General features: G+C 53.3%; 1 protein-coding gene across 2 annotated transcripts in view; it reads right to left on the bottom strand.

The window, feature by feature from the left end:
- The window catches only part of ZNF704 (zinc finger protein 704), a 200661-nt gene that overhangs the window by 123906 nt on the left and 54625 nt on the right, over positions 1 to 22130 (bottom strand). The window contains exon 1 of one of the 2 annotated variants that reach the window (XM_070391853.1): positions 6467 to 6874. The exons of the other annotated variant lie outside the window; for it this stretch is intronic. Coding sequence (XP_070247954.1) covers positions 6467 to 6874 — 408 coding nt within the window. Of the gene's footprint in view, positions 1 to 6466; positions 6875 to 22130 lie in introns of those variants that run through there. 2 annotated transcript variants of the gene reach the window in all.

Genomic DNA, 22130 nt, shown 5'->3' with positions numbered 1-22130 from the left:
CTGATGGCATTCACCTTCAGTGTCTCCGATGAGGGCACTGGATGGCTGGATCGTCTGTTTCCCTTCCAGCTCCGGCAGTGAATGACAACTTTGTCTGGTGTCTTAAGCACATGCTTTTCTCAGCAGCCAACACAGACCGTTTGCAAGACACATGCTTGTTAGCAAATTGGAATTCAGTGTTTGCTGCACAGCCCCTGCCAAAGGCTCCTCACAGTCATCTGCTATTCAAGAGATGGTCTAACTGCTGCGCTAGCCATTCCCAAAGAGCGGGCACGCAGGAAGTGAATCCCGTTCCATTAATATTTACTGGGCATCGATGGTGGGAGCTTCGGCATCTAGTATCTCATTCAAAAGCCTTTCTTCCCAGTTTTTCTCTAGAGAGAATCTTGACAGATTGCCAGGCCATCTTTCACGTCGGGCTTTTCCTAAACTTATATTATCCCAGTAAATGATCAATCCCTTCAGATGCTCTGGTTCCGGTCCCTGAACGAATCCACAGCATTGCAGAGCACAGTCCTGGCCTATTATCTCAGCCCCCACTGCTTGGCCTTCGCTGAGTAGCTATGTATTAGAGAACCCTTCCTCCCTTTGACACGGTTCTTGTAAAAATTAAACTCTGGTTGAAGATCTGTTGACTCTGTTACTCAGTGTTTCTGACACAAGGCCAAGTTAGTTTTTCCGTTTAGCAGGTAAGGGGCGGGAGCTTACCACTGAGGATCAATGTGTAAGTTTTCTTTGTCAGAAACTGAAAAACACACTATACAACGTTTCTCCTGACGTCTCATTATGGTTCTCAGGCAAACACCTCAGCTACTTACTAGCATTTATTCCTCGATTTCCTTAGCAATCCCAAATCCCCCTGGAAATAAATGGGCGTATAAATCCCAGATAAATATGGGGAGAGAGCAGAGATCCCAGTGCAGTGATTGAAAGCACAGGCTGTGGACGGGCCTACACCACCGTGGCCATGCGGTCAGTCCCTTGGCTGGAGAATGGGGCCACAGGATCCCCCAGTGTGCTGTCTCGTGAGCTCCGCCCGCATGCACGCCACTCAGTGCAGCTCCTGGCTCGAGTAGTCAGCAAACGTTCATTTGCAATAACCTCGCTTTGGAACCCAAACTGTCCTACATTTCATTTCCATTCTTTTACGGATTTTATTGATTTACTCTTTGTTTTCTCTGATTCACTGACCCATGCATGACTTTGTCACCATCCCTCACCCCTTCCTGTCTTCATTTTTCTTAGATCCCACGTCTGTGATTATAGTCACAGCTGGGCTACTGTTCACGCACCTGGCTAAGCCCCATCCCTGCTGAATCCAGCTGTCTGCTTTGTCTACGAGACAGCGGCGCAAGCAGGCTCTGGAGTTAGCCTTCCCGGGCTCAGCCCTGTTCTGCCGCTCAGCACCTGTCTTTACGGGAACTGCTCATCACTTCTGCAAAATGAGGATGATGATGATGATGCTGATGACTCATGGGTGTGTAATCAAGTTTAAAGGAGACTATACACTTAGACTTGAGCTGACCGTACTAGGTTTGTGATGCCTTCAGCTCTATTCGGGTCTCCCCCACCCTCAGCCGACGACCTGCCTCCCTGCTGTGTGGGGGAAACAGAGGCCACCGGCCCAGTACCACCTCATCCGGCCATCATCCGACATATAACCACCTCACCTGGGCTCCCTGTCGCCACCTTCTCTCTAATTCAATGAGCAAAGGGCTCTTGCTTCCATCAAAGGCCAACCCCTGTCCGTGGGGTCCAGGTCCCCTCCCCTGTGGCTTTTCCAAGGACTTTCATCCTGAAATTATCCCTCTTCTCTCTGAATCTTTGGTTCCTCGCTAAGGTGACCCCCAATGATCCTCCACTCCTGGTATTTGTGCCTTGTGTACCCCTCCCGCCTAAGTGTGAGTGCAACCCAGGAGTCACTTCCAACCAAGAGCGAAGATGATCGTTTCATTGCTCCTGTGAGTACAGCGCAGTACATGAGCCTCCAGCTCTCTAGCAGACAGGTGGCTTGATGAAGTAGGCGCCTGTGTGGAGGAAGGCCACATGAAACAGCACTGTGAGGTGGGAAGCGGGGTCTAGAAGCTGAAGGCAGCCTCCAGGTGACAGCCAGCAAGAAGCTCAACCTTCAGACCTACAGATGCAAGGGACTGAATTCTGCTGACAACCTGAGTGAGTTCAGAGGGGAGCTCCTCCCCAGCCCAGCCTCCTGATGAGGACACAGCCCACCTAGCAGCCAGACTACAGCCTGTGACACCGCATAGACCTAGGGAAGCTGAGCCTGGACTCCTAACCCTAGACACCGTGACCACTGTTGTAAGTAAAAAGTTTGTGGTACTTTGTTACACTGCAGTAGAAAACAAATACACTTGCCCTGGACCAGACTTTCCCATCATGCACTAGCATCTACTGTATCCTGTGAAAAGAAATCTGGGCCATATGCCCTCCAAATGCTCCGCTTCTCTCTGCTCGCCTTTTCTGCAAAACTTGTAAACAGTTTTCCATATGTGTCCTCACCTCCATTCACTGCTCAGCCCACGCTAGTCACATCACTGACTTCACATTTTTTTTGGTCAAGGCCACCAAGTTCCACATTATGGAATCGGAACGAACATGCCTCCGTCCTTATCTTATTCACTATCCCAGCAGAATTCAGGACCACTCAGCGCACCCCATTTTCAGAGCTATTTTGCTTGGCTGACTGGCTTTCACATTTCCCAGTTCCCATCACTCATGGTTGCTGCCTCCTCCTCCTCCTCCTCCTCCTCCTCCTCCTCCTCCTCCTCCCAGACCTGCTTCCAGAGCAGTGCTGAGCCGCAGGGTCTGGCCCAGGCTCCCTCTCCAGGCCTGTCTCACTTCTTCTCTAACTAGTTTCAAGCGACATCACCATGCTGGCGGCTCCCATATATTTCTCTCCAGCCCTGACCTCTCCCCTCCGCCCCACATACTTCAGCCAACTGCCCCATTGCAGCTTCCACTTGGATGTCTAATTGTCACCTCAGACGTAACATGTCTGAAACAGGACTCTTTTCCCTTCCAAAAATCTGTTGTTCTCCCCATCACAGCAAACAGTACATCTAACCAGCCTTCACACCGGGGCCTCACCCTGGATTCTCTTCCCTCCCCGCACATCAGCAAGTTCTCGAGAGTCGTCTGTCACAATAGATCCTGACTCCATCCACTCCTCTCTCACTCCCTCTGCCAACCTGGAGCACTGCCCTCACCTCCCGCTTGGCCAATGGCCACCTGGCCAGTCTCTCCCTGCTGTCCACTGCACTCCACACGGCATGGCCTTTTAAAACACAAGCCACCTCGTATGCCATTACTGCTTAAAGCGTTCCAAAGTCTTCACACTCTATTTCAAGACCCACTGGGCTCTAAGCTGCTGCCCCAACCTGCCTTCCTGGCGCATCTCCGACCCACCAAGTCTCACCACCTTTCCTCCTTCCCACATCTAGACTTTGCCATTGCCATTCCTTCCTTCTGGAAAGATCTTCTCCAGCTGCGGCTTGGATCTCAGATCAAAACCCCCTCCTCAGGGAGGTCGTCCCCATAACAGTGTTCTCCTCTTCCTCCTAGTTTCTGAGGTACCACCATTCCCCTCTCATTGTGTCGCACACTCCACTCTCAAGCACCCTGCTTAGCTATCTTTGTTTGATTGTTGCTATGATTCCTCTAATCAGATGTGAGTATATGAAGGTGCTTACATCTGTGTTCTAGAGTAGCACCTGGCTCATCGTAGGTGTTCAATAAATATTGAATAAACAAGTGCATATGTGTATATGTATGCATATATATATATACATATATATATATACACACACACATATATATATTAGTATATATATATACAGGGGTGGGCAAAAGTAGGTATATAGCTGTGAGTATGCAAAACAGAGTTAATAAAGCTATTGTAATCATCATAACCTGCATGTCTTTTTCCATGCCAATGAATGTAAACCTACTTTTGCCCACCCCTGCAGATATACATATCTATGATACTGACATTGTAATATGCATTTATAATAAAACTAGTGGCCTGGTGTATGAAATTCATGCACATTAAAAGGGAATTAATTAGAGGAAATATTTTAATATTGCTATTTGCCCTTTCTCTATAATAGAAGTGTCAGAGATGAAATTAGTAAAATGTATATGAAAATCTCCCCCTGTCAGAGTCTGGGGTGCGCCGCAGGACCCAGAGTCAAGTCCCCGCCCACCTGCCCATGCCTTGAAATTGCGCGAGACCCAGACACGGCCGGCCCCACCCCCATCAAGCTCTGCAGGGTGGGGGGGGGTGGGGCACAGCCTCGGATCCCCCATCAAGCACTGCAGAGTGGGGGGCGCAGTCTCAGGTCACCCGGCCTGATGCTGGGGCAGGGGGCATGGCCTCTGGTCCCCCATCAAGCCCTACAGGGCAGGGAGCATGGCCTCAGGTCCCCCAGCCCCGGCACAAGGGTGGAAGGGTGCGAGGGTGTGACGACCATTTGCATATTAGCTCTTTATTATATAGGATGTCCCATTATATTCCACTGGAAAATCTCTTCAGATGCAATGTCAAGATGGCTGAAAAGCAGTAAAAACTTATACAAATTATACCTCAAACGTCTCAACTATTCTAACCAAGACACCTAGAATAATAAAAGGGTAATATGCTAATTAGACCAGACGCCCTTCCAGACATCATTCCAGATGTCCTTCCCGACGAAGCCGGGGCTAGAGGGAAGCCAGCCTGGGTCCCAGGTGCCTGTGGGCAGCCTTAGGGAAACCAGCCCGGGTCCCAGGTGCCTGCAGGCGGCCGGAGGAGGGAAGCCCGGGTCCCGGGTGCCAGAGGGAAGCCGATGCCGGCAGCTGGGGAAAGGAAGGCCTACTCTTGCACAAATTGTCATGCATTGGGCCTCTAGTTATAAAATAAAACCCATTTTGATATAATGTAACAGAAATTTGTTACATGTGAAAAATCTTTTTTGATAATGTAAATTACCACACTACAGTTATTCTGTTTTTATAGATTTGATTTTTGCCCCTACCCTGGGTCTGCTTAGAAGACAGACCATGAATTGTAATTGTTTTCTATCACAAATTGTGCAACGCACTGTTCAAACCACAGAGCATATTTTCAGTATTTCTGGAAGAAGATACTAAATATTTACTACTCCTACTCCTCGATGTCCTGGTGCCACCTGACTGACGTCCACACCCTGCAGGGTCCTACAGCCGTCAATACCGGCTTGGAACAGCCGTGGCAAAGGGTGTGGTCCCGGTCTGGGTTCCAACAAGCAACTGTCAGAACTCTTCCCACATGACTACTTGGTGACAATGTCTCACTCCCAGAGAGATCCTTGCAGGGTGGTCTCAGAAAGAAATCTGTGGCCATGCCAGCACGGGGGCTGTCCTAATGCTCATGTCTAAGGTTTCTTCGAAACTACAATTTCATGCTTTGAGGAGCTGACTTTTCCACAAACCCCTGCAAAAATTAAAAAAAAAAAAAAAATATATATATATATATATATAGTATCTATCTATTAAACTCACTAGTTTATGTATTTCCCCTTCCTCGGGGGTCGACTGTCACAATAGATCCTGACTCTGTCCACTGTTATCTCCTGAAACCTCCAGTAAGCAGTCATGCGGCTGGCTTTAAGGGCCACTGTGGAGAAGAAGCCCTCCCTCCTACCACTTGCTGCCTTCAAAACTTCTTAGCAACACACACTGTGCATGAACCTCAGCGCGGCCTGCCTTGGCCAATCGCACGCCTGGGAGCCCGGCCAGTCGGTTGTGTAATAATAAACCCCTTATCTCCCGGACATACACACGCCCAGCGATCTCGCGCTCCAGTGCCCAGGGCTTCGCTGGAATCCTGGGCACACACTCACATTCGCTCCCAATGCCAACCCCATCCGACCCCCAATTTCCCCATTTCCTCCTTTTTGCTCATTTGCAGTTTTGAGGAGGGAAAGAAGCCAAAATGCTAAACAATGTCGAGTTTAAACAGGGCGGGCAGGGGGCACTGCCAAGGCTGCCAGCAAAATGCACGTAGAAACCGCAGGCTCGGCAGCCGCCGGCTCACCGGTCCCTCCAGTGCCTGCGATGGGAACTCGGCAGCAATTGTTCTCGGAAGAGCCAGGCTGATGGGCAGGACGGGCTGCCGGCTGGTAGCCCTGAGCCAGACCAGCCTTCAAATCCCGGGCCAGGGGCCACCCTGCTTCCCCAAGAAGAACGACGTTCCCCTCCTGCCTCGCCGGCCCCCCCGGGCACAGACCCGCGCCCACCTGTCCCAGCTCCAAGTTCGCCACCGCACGGGGACAGGTGGCCTTGCCCGGGCCGCGCGAGGCCCGCCCTGGAGGGAGGGGCCGCGCCGCGCCCGGAGCCGGCCGGGCTGAGCGACCCCCGCCCGCGGCCCGCGCGCCACGCCCCTCCCGGCCCGTCCCCGCCCCGCCCCGCGCTGCCCGCCGCCCGCACGCACCTTCCCCGCGCCCCGCGCCAGGCCCCTGGGGACCGCGCGGCCAGGGCCCAGCGGCGGGAAGCGCTCCTCGCCGTCCTCGTCCTCGTCGCCGTCCACCTCGATGACTCCCTCCTCGTCCTCGTCCTCGTCCTCGTCCCCGTCCTCCGCGCCCCCGCGGGGCCTCTCCAGCAGCCGCCCGCGTCCCCGCCGCCGGCCCGCGCCCTCCTCCTCCTCGTCCTCCTCGCCGAGCAGCAGCAGCGCGGGCGACAAGGCGGCCCCGGCGGCCCGAGGGGGGCCGGGCCCCGCGCTCCGGGGCGGCGGGGGCAGCGGCGGCCTCCCGCTCTCGGGCGCCGGGCCGGGCGGGTGCAGCGCGGGGCCCCCGCGGCGGCCGCCCAGGCTGGAGCGCTTGGCCAGGCGGCGCGCCTGCATGCCTCCCGCGGGTCCTCCGCTCCCGCCGGGGTGCGCGGGGCTGCGGGCTGCGGCGGGGCTACGGCGGGAAGGGGGTTGGTGTGAGCGAGCCGCGCGCCGCCGCCTCCAACGCTGCCGCCGCCCCGGAGCCGCGGGCCGCGCTGCGCCCCATGCGGCCGGCGGCCGGGCCGCGCCTCTCGGGCCTACAGCGGCCGCCTGGGCGCGAGCTGTGGGCGCCGCCGCCGCCCGCCACGCGCCCTGGGCCCCCGAGCCCGCAAAACCCGGACTGGATTCCTCCCGGACCCGCGACCTCCAGATCCGGGGCCTCCGCGCGGCCGCGTCCCGCGCCCCCCGCCCCCTCCCTGAGTCGGGGACTCCCTGTGGACAGAGGACCGCGCGCACCGCTGCAACTCGGGGTGTGCGTCCAAGTCAGACTCTGAAGGAAGGGATTTGCCCCCGCAAGTTCATCTGAATGGTCTCTGCTGTGCGGGGACAGATCCAGAGCTTCTGTGACATCGGGGAAGGTGTCCCCATCCGAGATTGGGGGTCAGCCCCTAAGAGAGGGTTCTTGAAGCACTTCCATGGCGTGGCCCGCCCACCGGCTGCCGGAAGCCTAGGGCTGGACCCCAACAACCCGCCAGGCTCTGCGCGCAAGGCGAGGCCTGACTCCAGCTCCCTCCCTGCTCCGAGAGCGAGGGTCCCACAAGCCTAGGAGCTTTCTGCCCCGCAGTGAGGGGCCCTGGCACTGTCCGAGCTTTGCAGAAAGAAGCAGGATGGCCCGTTCCAAACTGCTTGAGTTCCTTATTTTTAAAAAATTAGTATGAAGTGAGATCACGTCTGGAGACCAAGCACATCACCAGTTTGCCATGTAACTGGCGACACTCACTTTCTAAGGATTTTAGGTGTGACACAGAAAAGTCACTTGTCACTGTGAGGTTAGGCTATTGGGGAAGCCATACTCTGTCTATTCACATCAGATGCCAAATTCCACCTCCCAGCTCTCCGCAGGCGCCTCCAGAAGATGGCCTGGCCCTCAGCTCTCAGCCCTTTCCCGTAATTACTGGAGATTTAACGCCACACACCCTGGAGACCCTCGAAGGAGCTCCTTATATGCTCACTCATGGCGTCTCCCAGCTGTGGAACCGGGATGATGACAAGGATTCTAAAATGAACTTGTTCTCCCTGAATCAGATGAGCTTCCTGATAGGCCTATTTCAGATAATGACGCTCTCATTTTACCAACTCGGCCCAAAATAGCGGGATCATTTTAACTGCTTTCTCTTAGGTATTCCCAGAGGCAGCTGCCCACACACCCTTCCCTTCCATTCCCAAACCTCCCACAGTGTCCGTGGCTACGGAGGGAAAGTTTTGGACCAGCTCTCTCCACCCACTTCCTCAAGCACGCCCTCCCTGGACCTCTCCACACGCCAGCACCAGATTCATCTTCCCGGGACCGGTCAGATCATGGCATTTTCCAGTTGAACTCTTCATTCCTAAATATTCCATTTAAGACTTCAGAGAGTGAGGAGGGCTCCCGGACTGCTAAAGGGCACAGGCTGGGCTGAGCGCCCCCCCCCCCCCCCCCCACCCAGTGCACGAATGCCGTGCACCAGGCCTCTAGTCAATAAATAAAAACTAAAGAACGAAGAATGGCCACCATCCCAATTGCAAGAAATTTGCCTTGGTCAGTTTGGGAGATGATTTTAGAGCTGGGCAGCAGGGTCTTTCTCTGACCAGAGAAATAGAGATCAGGCCAGGGCTTGGCTGCTAGGTGCAGTGGTGAAGGAGCGCAAAGGTGTGAGGTGAGTGGGGGAGGGCCGGGCTCCCAGTCCCTGCTCAGGAACTTACCAGCTTTATGTACTTACTCGTCCTTTCTCTGTGCCTCAGTTTCCTCATATGTGAAACACGGATGATAGCAGTCCCTATGTAATAGTAAAGTTGTTTTGTAGGATAATGGGTTAATATGTGTAGTCAGCTTAGAGGAGTACCTGGTACAGGTGGGTCTGCATAAAGGCTCATTATATTCAGTGTGTTGCTAGCAGTATATGAACAAGGTAGCTTGGGATACTCTCAAAGAATAACAAGTCAGCTCAGAACTGTCAATAAATAGCAAAAACGTGCTTGTAAAGCCCGACTACATCTTATCCAGGGCCTGTGGTCAGGCCAAGGATAAAACTTTTTATGTCTGAAATTGTCATAGATGAAAGAAAGTAAATGTTTTCCTGAGAACCCACAGGGAAGACAAGATTAAGTGAGTTGGTGGTTGGGATTCGTGGTTGAGTGGAAGAAGCACTAATTTACAACATTGTTTTCTTTCAAAATTGCTGTATATGTGTGGAGTCCCTGACCAGAGTACGCCGGAGGTTCAAGGCCTACTTCCCACTCACCATACGCATGCGTGCAGGCAAGGACAGAGCAGAGTTACTACGTGAAAGGCCCCTTTGCCCTATGCATGCTCAAGGGCAATGACTCAGCAGTAGCAATATACGTACTGCACAAGCGCACCCTTATATAACCTGCTTATGCTAATATAATTCGAGCATCGCTAATTGGCACGAGGCCTCTTCCATTTGAGCATGTATATAAGTTGCCACCGACCAGACTGTTTTTGGCTGCTTTGTTCGTAATAAATCATGTCCCACCTATCTGCGGTCACCCATGGGTTGTTCTTCCTACACCCAGAGGGGTCAAGTTCCTGGCTGAGGAATTTGCCCCCAACACTTGGTGTAGTGGGCAGGATTCTGGGGTAAGTGCCCCGTCCACCACATCGGAGGGAATGTGGCCTCCAACCAGGTTGTGGTATCCGGTAGCGCAGTCCTGATGCCTTAAACCACCCCCGCGCCCCTGGAGGACTGGGAGCTGGTTAAGATAATGCCAGAGGCATTAGAGAAGGCGTTGTCATCCCTGATGGATTCCCAAAGACCAGCGGAAGGCTGCCAGGAAGGTAGGCTGGTTGCTCCTAAGGGCCTTGAAACTGCAACTCTGCGAGACACTGGCTTGGGAAGCCAAGATGCATGAGTTACAGAACCTGGAGGAGGCATTGGAGGCCCGGGTACGTGGGCTAGAGCAAGAGGGAGCCTCCCTGGACAGGAGGGACCGGGAGAACCAGAGCCAGACGACAGCTTGGAGGACAGTGTTAATGCTGGGGCAGCGGCTCCGGCCCCGGTCTTGCAGGCGCAACAGATCATAAAAAGGCGTTCAGAGCACGATCAGCTGGTGGCCCCAGGAGGTGGGGCTCAAGGGCCACCCACGGTTACTGAATTAACCACATATACCTCCTATACCCCACAGAACTGAGAGGATTAGGAAAACGGAGCCGGCAGAGGCCCGGGGAGCCGAGTCCCGAGTGGCTTCTAGGGCTGTGGGATGACGGCACAGATAGCTTGCAGTTGTCTCTGCCCAAGATGGAGAAGTTACCTCCATAACGACCCATCCTTCCTGGTGGCAGCGACTGCAGATCAATCGCTGTTTGGAAACCAGACAGGGAGACCACTCCCTGATGGACAGTTAATGGCGTCTCGAAGCATTCGGCAGGATGCCGGAGAAGTGCCAGAAACCACGAGTAAATGGGCTACGTATGTGGATTTAGTGCAAGTGATACGGGAAATGCGCTTGAGACAAGCCATGTTTAATTTGAATACTCATGGTCCTAAAGATGAACCTTTTATGACGCATATGAAAGACTTGATTCTCACTGCAGCTCCTACCCCCAGCAGGTTCGGCTCACTGCCAGCCACTTGGACCCCTTTCGTAAACCACCGTATACATGAAGCGACTACAGCCATGCTGGCTTGGGGGACGTAGAAGTCAAGCAGCGAGACCTGTGACTGTGCAGAAGCCTAAGGTGCGTAAAGCGGTGCCTAAGACCACGAGCCGGATGAGCGGCGGACACAGAGCCCGTGGAAGTCTCCCGCACGCCAATGTGGGTGGACCTGCTGGCAGCGGGGCTTAAGAAAGAGAACATAGATCAGCAGCCCCTGGCCCTGGGGAGACAATGGCCAGCTGGAGAGCGTTTCCAGAAGCTGCAAGGAAAGGCAGGTCCCCTAGAGGGGAGCGGGGGAGGGGGGCCTCCAGGACTCTTAGACTCCCCTGAGGAGGAGGGGTTTCATCTCCTAGACTGAGGAGCAGGCGAGGCACCTGGTTAAGCAGGACCCCAGAGGACCGGAGGAACTCACCATATATTGTCCCCCTGCAACTTGCAACGTGTGTTGGTGCTGGTGGGGACCAGTGTGGACTGCAGTTTGCTCTGTGGCAACCCGGACAGATATGCGGGCCCAGTGGCCCATACAGACGGGTCCGGAGGCAGAACTGCCCTGTGCGGCAGGCAACCTTGATGCTGGTATTGGCTGCCTTCCCCCAAAGGCCTATACCGGGTATGTGTCTCCCTTACGGATACATCTTGGAAACGGAACGGATGTGCGGAAGGGTTAACGACTGCAATGCCCAGGGCGAATTCCGCTTGCAGCGTGTGGCAAAGCCCATCACACAAGGGGGCACCCACACCATGCGCTCCATCATGACACTGCTGAGCCCCCCCCCAGGTGGTATAGGTGTGGCAGTAAGGCCTCCCAGGAGGCCATGAGGAAATTGGACAGACAACAGTGCAGCTGGAGGAGGCAAAGACATTGGCCACGCAGCCTGCACAGTTCTCCAGTGTGGCCGGTGGAGAAGCCGGAGGGCACCTGGTGAAGGACTGGATTGCAGGGACCTGAGAAAGTGGCTCCCCCTACACTCCGCAGTGCCGACTATAACGTTGGGGCGGTACCACTACGGGTGGATTTGGCTAATGCTTTCTCTTCCATAGACCTAGCCCCAGAGAGTCCAGAGCAGTTTGCTTCCATGAGGGGCGGTCGACATGGACTTTTGTCGTTCCCCCGCAAGGATACTTGCACAGCCCTACCATCTGTCATGGTTGGTGGCATGAGATTTAGCCACCTGGGCAAGCCTCCCACGGTGACAATGTTCCGGTATATTGATGGCAGCATGCTAGCCTCTGAGTCTCTTGCAGAGTTGAAGGCAGCTGCCAGGAGTCCACGGCAGGCTTTGGGCTCAGGAGGAGAGGCAGTGAATGACTATAAGGTCCAAGGGCCTGGCTTGCCTGTCAGGTTCTTAGGAATTGTCTGGTTGGATAAGAACCTGGTGCTATCGGCAGCAGGCACTGACAAGGTCAGGCTAACCCTGACCTGCCGCAGTGAGTCAGGCACAGACTGAGGCTGGTCTTTTGGATACTGGCGAGTATCCGTTCCCCACCTCGCACGTTGTTGCTGTCATTGTATCAGTGGTCCCGGAAGGGGGCGACGTGGGACCGGAGGCATTTTAGCTGCCAAAAGGGCACTCGCCCAAGCCCAAACCTTGCAGGTCGTAGACCCGACACAACCATCCCAGTTGGACATGACTGTCACCCATAGGGGTTTGGGTGGGGTTTGTGCCAACAGCATGGGCGGAGAAAGGTCCCCATGGGTTCTGGTCCCAGCTGTGGAAGGGCCGAGAGTCGGTACTCCCTCACTGAGAAGCAGTTGGCCGCCACGTATGCAGCCTTGCAGGCCCGTAAGGCCATCATGACACAAAGGAGGTGCTTGTGAAGACTGCCTATCCCAGAGCCGGTTGGCTTAGGTCCTGGGTGACCACGCCCAGGTCGGGAGTGGCACAAACCCCACCTTTAGCAAAGTGGGGGCCTATCTGGAACAGAGGCAGCGGTGAGGACCAGCCCTCTGTCTCAGGAATTGCAAACCCTGTTGGGTCCTGTGACTGTGAGACCCTGTCAGGGGATGGAGCTCCTATGGAGGAGGATCTCCCTATCCAATCAGAGAAGGTCCGCCCCCTCCCGGAGACCAGGTGGTACACGGACGGGTCAGGTAGGGGGAGCCCTGCTACATGGCTGTCCGTCTGGATACAGATGAACTGTGGTTCGATGCTGGTACTGGGCAAAGTAGCCAAAGGGCTGATTTGCGAGCAGTCTGGATGGTTTTGACAAAGGAGTCTGGCCCTGTGGCCATTGGAACAGACAGCGGGGCTGTCTTTAAAGGCTTGACTCTGTGGTTGCCCAGAGGCACAAGCAGCAGTGGACGCTAGGACATCGCCCGGGCAGGGGCAGGAAATGTGGAAGGAGATCTAGGAAGTAGGGACTGCCAAAGAGGCACCAATATACCATTTGCGTGGCCATTGACCGCTGCTCGCCTCGGGCAATGATAAGGCAGATGCCTCACAAGGGCCAGGAGGGAGTACCCGGGTGGCTTCATCTAATATTGGGGCAAGTGGGGCCGTGGACAGTGGTGCAGTGGCTAAGCATTGTGGGCTCTGTGCTCGGGAACTGGCCTGTGGGCCAGGGCACCCCGTAGAAACCATCCGGCGTAAGGGGTAGAGTGTGCAGGCGGTTCAAGGCCTACAGGCCATACGCATGTGTGCAGGAGAGGACACAGCGGTATTACTGTGTTAAAGGCCCTACCCATGCGCGAGGGCAATGACTCAGCAGTAGCAATACATGTACTGCGAAAGCACACTGTTATGTAACCTGCTCATGTTAATGTAGCTTGAGCGTCACTAATGGCACGAGGCCCCTTTTATTTGAATGTGTCTATAAGTTAAGTTGCCACTGACCAGCCAGTTTTTGGCTGCTCTGTTCGTAATAAAGCATGTCCTGCCTACCTACAGTCACCCGTGTGTTCTTCCAATTTCCACGATATGCTCTGAGATGAGCTCATTCTTCCCCTCAGGCTGCCTCAGCGGAGCCCAGGCCTGGCTCCACTCCCTGGCCGCTGGGCCTGAGAGGCTGTACGCTGAAAAGGAGCAAGACTGGCCTCGCTTCAGGGCCATTAGGAGAAGGCCAGTGTCCCAGAGGAGGTTTGGCGGAGCTGGGCTGGGAGGGATGAGAGGGATCTGGAAGGGCAGGGACCTGTGGGCTAATGAAGACCCACCTCATGCCCTCAGGGGACACCAGTGGGAAGTAAAACCAAATAACCTAATTCATCAGGAACCTAGAAATGTCTCCCCATAGGGGCTCAGGGCACAGTGTGCTCACAATATGGGCTCTGAAGTTGAACAATAGCTCTCGATGTCAAGCAGGTGGGGAGGAGTTATTGCTGCTGCATCCCCGATGCTCCCTAAACATCACACATTGTTCCTCCGGAACCAGGGCACCTCCACAGATGGTCCAACTCAGCACCTCATCACTGAAAACATCCGCCATTCATCCGATCCGATCCATATCTGTCGAGCCGCCACGGGCCAGGCCTGGCTCTCAGCTCTGGTGTGCAGCTGTGAGCAAGATGAACAACACTCACCTCGGAGGGGAGGCGACCAGAACCAAAGAAAACAGGCCCCTTGCGGTGCCACAGAGGCAGTGGGTGCGGTAGTCTAGTCTAGAGACTGCATCCCAGTGCCAGGCAAAGAGGCGAAGGATAAGAGAACCTTCATCTCCTAACCAGCCTCAGGCCAACAGCTGTGCAAGTCCCGCATCAGCCTCCACCCAGAGGGGTGTTTCTTCCCCAGCAATGAACTTCACCCTCTACCACACACTGCACTTCAGCACACGTCGCCAAAATCCTTCCCCGAGAGAGGGAGTGTGTGTGTGTGTGTGTGTGTGTGTGTGTAAAAATGATTAGAATTTCTTTTTTAGGGAACACATATTTGCTATTTTTGGGTGTGTGTGTGTGTGTGTGTGTGTGTGCACAGAAGGAGAGAGATCTTTGTCTTTGTTGCTCCCTGGTCAGTTTAATCTCATGTTGACTGATGGGCACACCGTCTTTGTTGCGTTGTCGCCCTGTAATCACGGAGGTCGTGTGCAGAAAGTCAGAAGGAACTTGCGGGGACATTTCTTGCAGGAGCCGAGCAAACACATCCACAGCCTGGAGCACTTTCCCCTTCCCCCGGGCCTCGCCCACTCCGAGCACTCCAGCTCCGGTTTTCACCGTGCCTGCTGCGGGGCAAGTGCGATTGGCAGAAGTTCCCCCCCCCATCCCCCCAGGCCCGAGCTGGAGCTGTCGGAGACCGTACAGTGGGAGCCAGATTTGGGCGCCACAGCTGGGCGTGAGGCTTTTGTTCCTTAACAAAAACAAGCGCCTGGGTGGCCGCCAGCGCCCAGCCACCAGGCAGGCATCAGGGAGCCCTCCGGGGCGTGTTTGTGACCTGTCATCAGAGATGCTCCTTCTGCTTCCCAATAATCTCAGGGAGACCGTGTGGCCAATCGTGTGCACCCGCTAACCTTGCTCTGGCGAGGAGGAGGAGGAGGAGGAGGAGGAGGAGGAGGAGGAGGAGAGGAGGAGGAGGAGGAGGAGGAGGGGGAGTGCACAGGGGCTGTTTGCTCAGGTGGGGACCACCTGCTGCTAACCCACGATCCTCGCCAGTGCTGTCTTCTCTGTCCCAGAACCTCTGTTCGTCCTCTGTGACCACAGGCTGTCTTTCTGGCTGAAGCAAGTTCAATGGTGGATTCATTTACCCCAGGAAGGAGAGCTAGACGCCAACTGGCCCAAGGCAGCTCCTGTGATGTGTGGTGTCTGGTGATACATGCTTAGGGACCTTCTGCTGTAGGACTGGTTTGATTTTTGCTTAGTTATAACTCAGCAGCTCCAGGCCAGTGCATACCCCAAGAAGATTCACAGGAGAAAACCAGAGTCACAAGCCAGGTAGCTTAGGGGTGCGTCGTCTCATTTCAGAAAGGACTAGTTGCAGTTCAAAAGCCTCAGAAGATTTAAATACTCCCCCGTCCGCCCTGGAAAAACCACTTCCGTCTGGGTGCTGACGTCTAAGGGCCACAGTTAAAAACCGTCCCTCCGCGTTAGGCTCAGGCTTGCTGGAATGCAGATGCTTTTGAGGAAATGGTGAGGTTCAAAGACAGTCGTGTCCACCCGAGTGTGAGTGAGTTTCATCACTTTCCTGAGAGCGGGTTTCCAAGAAGGAAAGAGACCAGTTGCAACTGAATTCCTGAAAAGAGCCGAGGAGCAGCATGAGGGGCAGTGAACGAAGGAAAAAGAGTCCAAAAATAGAGGCTCGTTGCCTCCTAATCCTGAGGAAAGCCAGCTTTGAAAGAGGTTTGTTTGTTTTTGCTGTTCTGTTCAGTAAAAGTTTCCGTGGCGACGGGAATGCTCACTATCCTCACCGTCCAACGCGGCAGCCAAGAGCCAGTGAAGGTGGTCAGTGTGACAGGCGCTGGATTTTCATTTTATTTCCTTTCACTAGCCAGCGTGGCTGATGGCTCCTGTGCCAGACAGGATAGCACAAGATGCTTTGTTTTTCTCTGCTTTAGTTTTGATTGCACTCCCTCCTACTATGGGCACATTAAAAGTAGCCACAGTGTAAAAATAACCTGGACATTAAAATAACATGTCATATGCAATTAAAAACTCTGTCATAGCCCATCAAAAAGACGAGAGAGAGAGAGAGAGAGAGAGAGAGAGAGAGAGAGAGAGAGGTTTTCTGAAATCCCAATCTTCTCTGCAGCCTGGCTGGTTATATGCCACCTGATTAAAGGGAGTGATCCTCATTTGTAAATGCATTTGGCAAATTTACCCTGTGATTGTTTCTATTATTTTACAAATTACAGACATTGAGACGAAGCCCTGTCATTTCCTCGCTCTCCTTTTATTCCTGCCTGGAGCCTGTGCGGCCCTGGCACCCTTCCACTGGCTGTTCCCTTTGAATGCGGCATCTTCGTTGTCCTGATTAACAAAGGCTTCTGCTCCGTCCCCTTGATTACCCGTCTGCTCGGGGAGCAGATTTGCAGCCCTGCTGTCTCTGAATCCCTCTGCTCCGCTGATCTCAAAGATGTTCGCGACAGCAGACACCCAACGATTCCTAAATGACATGTTTTTTTGTGTGTTCTTCTTTTGAATGTGTTATACGTTTAGTAATTTTATCATCGTCCGCAACTTTTTTCTCTTCTTTCCATTGTCTGATTCTAAATGTCTCCTTCACTCATTACTTAGAAGCCTGAAAATATGCAAGCAGTTGGGTTTGGTAATTTGCTATTTTTAAGCTTCTTTCTGTTTTAATATTTCAGTGTTTCTTTTTCCTCTTGCTTCTATCTCTTGAGGATTTACAATATTTTGTAAGCAGCCTTGGTACTTTTACCAGCGAGAAGATGAGACCCGGGTTCTTGTCTTCTTGAAGGAAAGATTTCAATCAAGAGACAAAGTGTAGCAAAATAAGTAAGAATTTATTGGCCGCAGCAAAAACATACTTTGGACAGTGAAACAAGGAAGGGCTCAGCTTGGAAGAAGCAGAGGGATTGCCAGGCCGGGCTGCTCTGGCTCACTGGGAAGTCAGAGAAAAGGGAGTTAACCTTGGAGACAGGTTCAGGGGGTGAGCCTGGGACAAGCTGCTGCTGCCCGCTGCTCCCCTGGTTGCAAGTCTCAGGGACTCCCTTAGAGGGAAGAAGGGGGAGAGGATCGGTGTGGGTGTGCTCCCCTGGCGGAGAGCATGAGCTGGGTCCTTTGTCCTGAGCCTGTTTCTCTCTCTTGCAGGTGGAAATCTTTGGAGAGCTTTCAGGGGAGGGTCTTAATAGAATATTCATCAGCTTTGAGGCCTGGCACTGAGGGCTTGGGAGGGGTTGCAGGGATGTGGGGGCGTGGGAGAGGGTATGCGTGCTGAAGTGCAGACCTGTGCACCCTAATGACAGGGCGAGAGAAGCTTCTGTGCGGTTCTCAGCAATGGCCTGGTCTCCACAAACCGCCCTGAGGTCAGTGATGCTGTTCGTATTTGTGGGGAGAAGAAAGTCAAAGATTTCCTCCACCCGCAGCTTTGAACCTGCCCTGCGAGGTAACCCAATGTCAGCGTGGACGGAAGGGGCCACATGCTAACCTGACAAGCTCAGGGAAGGTCCGAAATTAAACTGTAACTAAAAGCAGTGATGGTGGGTAGTTACATCCTAGGCCGGTATCTTCACTGACAAGGTCAACCTTTACCTTAACTGAGCCTGTCTGTCTTTTTGCATCTATGATAACACACCCTTGAAATGTCTGGGTAACTTGTAACTTCCCTTTTTCTGGACCCCTTGGGGCACAACCAAATGTGCTGGGCGCCAGGACAGAGACCAAAAATCCCTTCATTGTTATCATGTTAATTGTTCCTGCCCCCACCTAAGCATGTGTCTATCATTTTACTTCTTATCCAATCCCAGGGGTCCTCCCTCCCCCCTGCTTTGCTTTCTCCCGCCTCTCTAGTCTATCACCAGTGGATTTCATGTAACCCACCTACGTCCCTTCCTTTGATTGCAATGTATACATACAGATGTAACCCGCCATTCTGTGGAGCATTATCCCAGTCCGTTGAGGTTCTGCTTCCCGGCAATTGTTGACAGTTTGGCTCAAATAAACTCACAAAAATTCTTTACAAGTTTGAACGTTTTTATGTTAACATCAGTTTCAGAGAGAATGTTCCCATCACGGGGCCTCGTGTTTTCACATGTGGCGGGGCACTGTGGTGAGGAAACATTTGTTAGAAAACGAGATTTTAGCGCAAGAGGCTGGGGTATGTGGCCCCAGCTCCGTCGAGCTCTGATTCTAGAGACTTCTCTGGATAAGCACCTTCCAAAGTGAGACTCCGGCAGGGAAGCGTCCAACCAAAGGGGCCTTGTGGCTCTTTTAAGGAAAAGACACCTCCCTCCCACTGCCACACCCCTCAACCCTCCTGCTCCCAGTGCCCTGCCCTCGATAGGCTGGCTGTGAGTGACATGCATCCTATGCAGAAAGGGCTGTCATTCTCAGGCTCAGACAGAGAAGGGAGAAGGGAGAAGGGTGTGGGGAGTGGGGGGAGTCAGACAGAGAAGGGGGAAGGGAGACGGGTGGGGGGAGTCAGACAGAGAAGGGAGAAGGGAGGCCCTGGGACCCAGGGCTGCCCTGCTCCCTGCCCCTGTCCAGGCCTGATGCTCAGAACTTCCTCAGCATCCCTGGCAGGGGAGGTCAAGGCAGACATGGCTGGGGCTCTCGAGGCCTGGTGGGGGGGGGAGGGGTGGTCTGCGATCTGGGCAAGTGTGGGGTTTCTGACCTGCTGCCTGCGTGGGCCCCACTGTGTGGGTGACCCTGTCCAGCTCCCTCCCTCCCGGGCCTTCACCCACCCCTTCCATGGACTGAATGAGAACCCAGTTGGGTTCCCCAAAAGTTCAGGCCAAACTGCAAGATGGGAAGCGTGGAGGCTGGGGAAATGGAAAGTGGGTGGGACCGAGAGAGGCCTGGCGCGCAGCGAGGAGCCACCCACCGGTGGGCGAGGAGTAGGGGACAGGCAGGAGGGGCAGGAACCCAGGGGACCGCGCTGCCGGGGTTGGCACTTAGCCTGGGAGAGGCTCTCCGGGTGGGAAGATGGGCTGTGGGGCCTCTTCACTAGAACTTGAAGATGAAGGTGACGATGCGAGCCCGGCTAGGTTGCTTTCAGAGCTGGACTCGAACACGGAGAAGAGACCAGAGGAGATGACAGCGCAGACTTGAAAGCCCTCAAAACGGGGAAACAGGTGAAGGGGTCAAAGGCCCAACCTCCCAGCTGTAAACAAACAAGTCCTGGGGTGTAGGGACAGCCTGGCGGCTTTAGTTAATGCCCCATTGTATATGTGAAAGGAAAATAAAATAAGCCCAGCCTGGCACTCGGAAGCCCTCTGCCTCCCTCTCCCCTCCCTCCGTGAACTCTGAGGGACCTTATCAAGCCAAAGCAAACCGGGGCTGTGAACTCCTCCCCGTTTCAAAAGTTCCAGGTCAGAGGAAACAGCTGGAAAGGATTTACCCCAAACAACCCTGCAGCAGGGTCTGACAGAGGGACGAGTCCTGCTTGCTTCCACTCCTGCCTCGTGGGCGCGGGTCCCTGAGTGTGAGCTGCCTTTGGAGACGCTCCCAGGGACAGGAAATTGGCAGGTTCCTCGACATCGATTCCTCCTGCTCTTGGGCGAGAGGGCTCTGCCCAGGACTTGGCTGAGCTCCTGGCTAGGTGCCCGGGCAGTTCCTGAGTTCAAGGGACTTGACGGACCGAGGCCATTTGTCCGGCCAGAGATGTGAAGGGGCCGGTGAGCCCGCATCACCCAGGCACTGTCTGTCCATCCTGGGAGCCTCCTTTCTGACCGCTCGCGGGGTGTGCTCCATGTGGGAGCCTGGCCCCCAAGGGTGGCCTGGGACCCCGCATCACCCTGGTGTCACATAGGAGCAAGGACAGTGTGCGTCTGTGTGTGCACATGTGTGTGCATGTGTGTGCATGTATATGCATGCATGTGTGTATGTGTGTGCATGTATATGCACACATGTGTGTACATGCATGTGTGTGTGCGTGTGTGTGTCTTACTCAAACAGTTAAAAAACAAGAGGCAAGGAGGGAGACCAAGATGGCGGCGTAGGTAAACACCGGAGACCGCTGCCGCAAACAACCATTTCAAAAATACAACTAAAAGACTGAACGGACATCACCCAGAACCACAGGAAGGCTGGCTGAAGAGAGACTCTACAACTAGAAGGAAAGAGAAGAGCAAATCGAGGCTCAGAGGCGGCGCAGTGTGGAAAATACAAAGGTACCGAGGTGCGCGTGCAAAGCGGGCTGGTGGCTGAGGGCGCGGTTGTCGTTTTCTGTCGGGAGTGAGTCTCAGACTCTGGGCTCCAGATCCGGGCGAGTCTCTAGGGACCCAGACTCAAACGGGAGAAGCGGGATTATCCGGCATCAGTTGGAACCTGAGGGCAGCTTTCTCTCCGAGGTTTGCAGCGGCTGCCGGGGTTCTGAGAAGCAGAGCCTCTGGGAACGGGACTGAGTGTGGCCATAACTGCTCCCTCCGCCCGCCCTGTTGATCCCGCCCCGCCCAAGCCCTGCGCACAGCCATTTGCCGATCGCCTCAGGCAAAGGCTGGATTAGCGCCTCCCCAGAAGGCAGACGTTTTCCATACAGCTGATTCCTATAACCAGTCGGCCTGGGGGTCAAATCCCTCTAGTGTTAACTACAACAATTAAGGCTTGGCTAGAACAAGACTGCGCACAGAGACCACAAGGGGGTGCACCAAGAAAGCATAAAAGATGCGGAGACAAAAAAACATGACAGAAATGGAGGATATGGAGCTAAGAATCGCAATTTTGAGGGCTTGCCATAAATTTGTGCAGAGCCTCACGAAAACTAATGAGACCCTCGATGCTACGATAAAGAAATTAGAAAGTAAGCATACACGGACTGAAATAAAGAATATTATACCCAATAGCAGACCAGAGGAGTACAATAATCAAACCAAAGATTCGACAAAAAACACCCAATTGGAAAAGCAAAATGAAAAAAGAATCCGAAAGTGTGAAGATAGTGTAAGGAGCCTCTGGGACAGCTTTAAGCGGACTAATATCAGAGTCATTGGAGTGCCAGAAGATGAGAGACAGCAAGATATTGAAAACCTATTTCAAGAAATAATGGCAGAAAACTTCCCCCACCTGGTGAAAGAAATGGACTTACAGGTCCAAGAAGCGCAGAGAACCCCAAACAAAAGGAATCCAAAGAGGACCACACCAAGACACATCATCATTAAAATGCCAAGAGCAAAAGACAAAGAGAAAATCTTAAAAGCAGCAAGAGAAAGAGGCTTAATTACCTACAAGGGAATACCCATACGACTGTCAGCTGATTTCTCAACAGAAACTTTGCAGGCCAGAAGGGAATGGCAAGAAATATTCAAAGTGCTGAATACCAAGAACCTACAACCAAGATTACTTTATCCAGCAAAGCTATCATTCAGAATTGAAGGTCAGATAAAGAGCTTCACAGATAAGGAAAAGCTAAAGGAGTTCATCACCGCCAAACCAGTATTATATGAAATGCTGAAAGGTATCCTTTAAGAAGAGGAAGAAGAAGAAAAAGGTAAAGATACAAATTATGAACAACAAACATGCATCTATCAACAAATGAATCTAAGAATCAAGTGAATAAATAACCTGATGTACAGAATGAACTGGTGATTATAATAGAATCAGGGACATAGAAAGGGAATAGACTGACTATTCTTGGGGGGAAAAGGGGTGTGGGAGATTCGGGAAGTGACTGGACAAAAATCATGCACCTATGGATGAACACAGTGGGTGGGGTGTGAGGGTGGAGGGAGGGGTGGGAGCTGGAAGGAGGGGAGTTATGGGGGGAAAAAAGAGGAACAAATGTAATAATCTGAACAATAAAGATTTAATTTAAAAAAATAAAAAACAAACAAACAAACAAACAAAACAAGAGGCAGAGACTTAGGCAGGTTTCCAGGAAACAGACCGTTAGTCTAGACAGTGAGCCCAGCCAGCATAATTTATGAAATTGTGATTATTATTTTGTATTCAACCCCCTTAAAAAGAGCAAAACT

This window comes from Myotis yumanensis, unplaced genomic scaffold (assembly GCF_028538775.1).
Source record: "Myotis yumanensis isolate MYYU_CA2020_CCGP unplaced genomic scaffold, mMyoYum1.0.hap1 SCAF_15, whole genome shotgun sequence".
In the NCBI taxonomy this organism is placed as follows: Eukaryota; Metazoa; Chordata; class Mammalia; order Chiroptera; family Vespertilionidae; genus Myotis; species Myotis yumanensis.
This window is presented reverse-complemented; position numbering and strand designations above follow the sequence as displayed.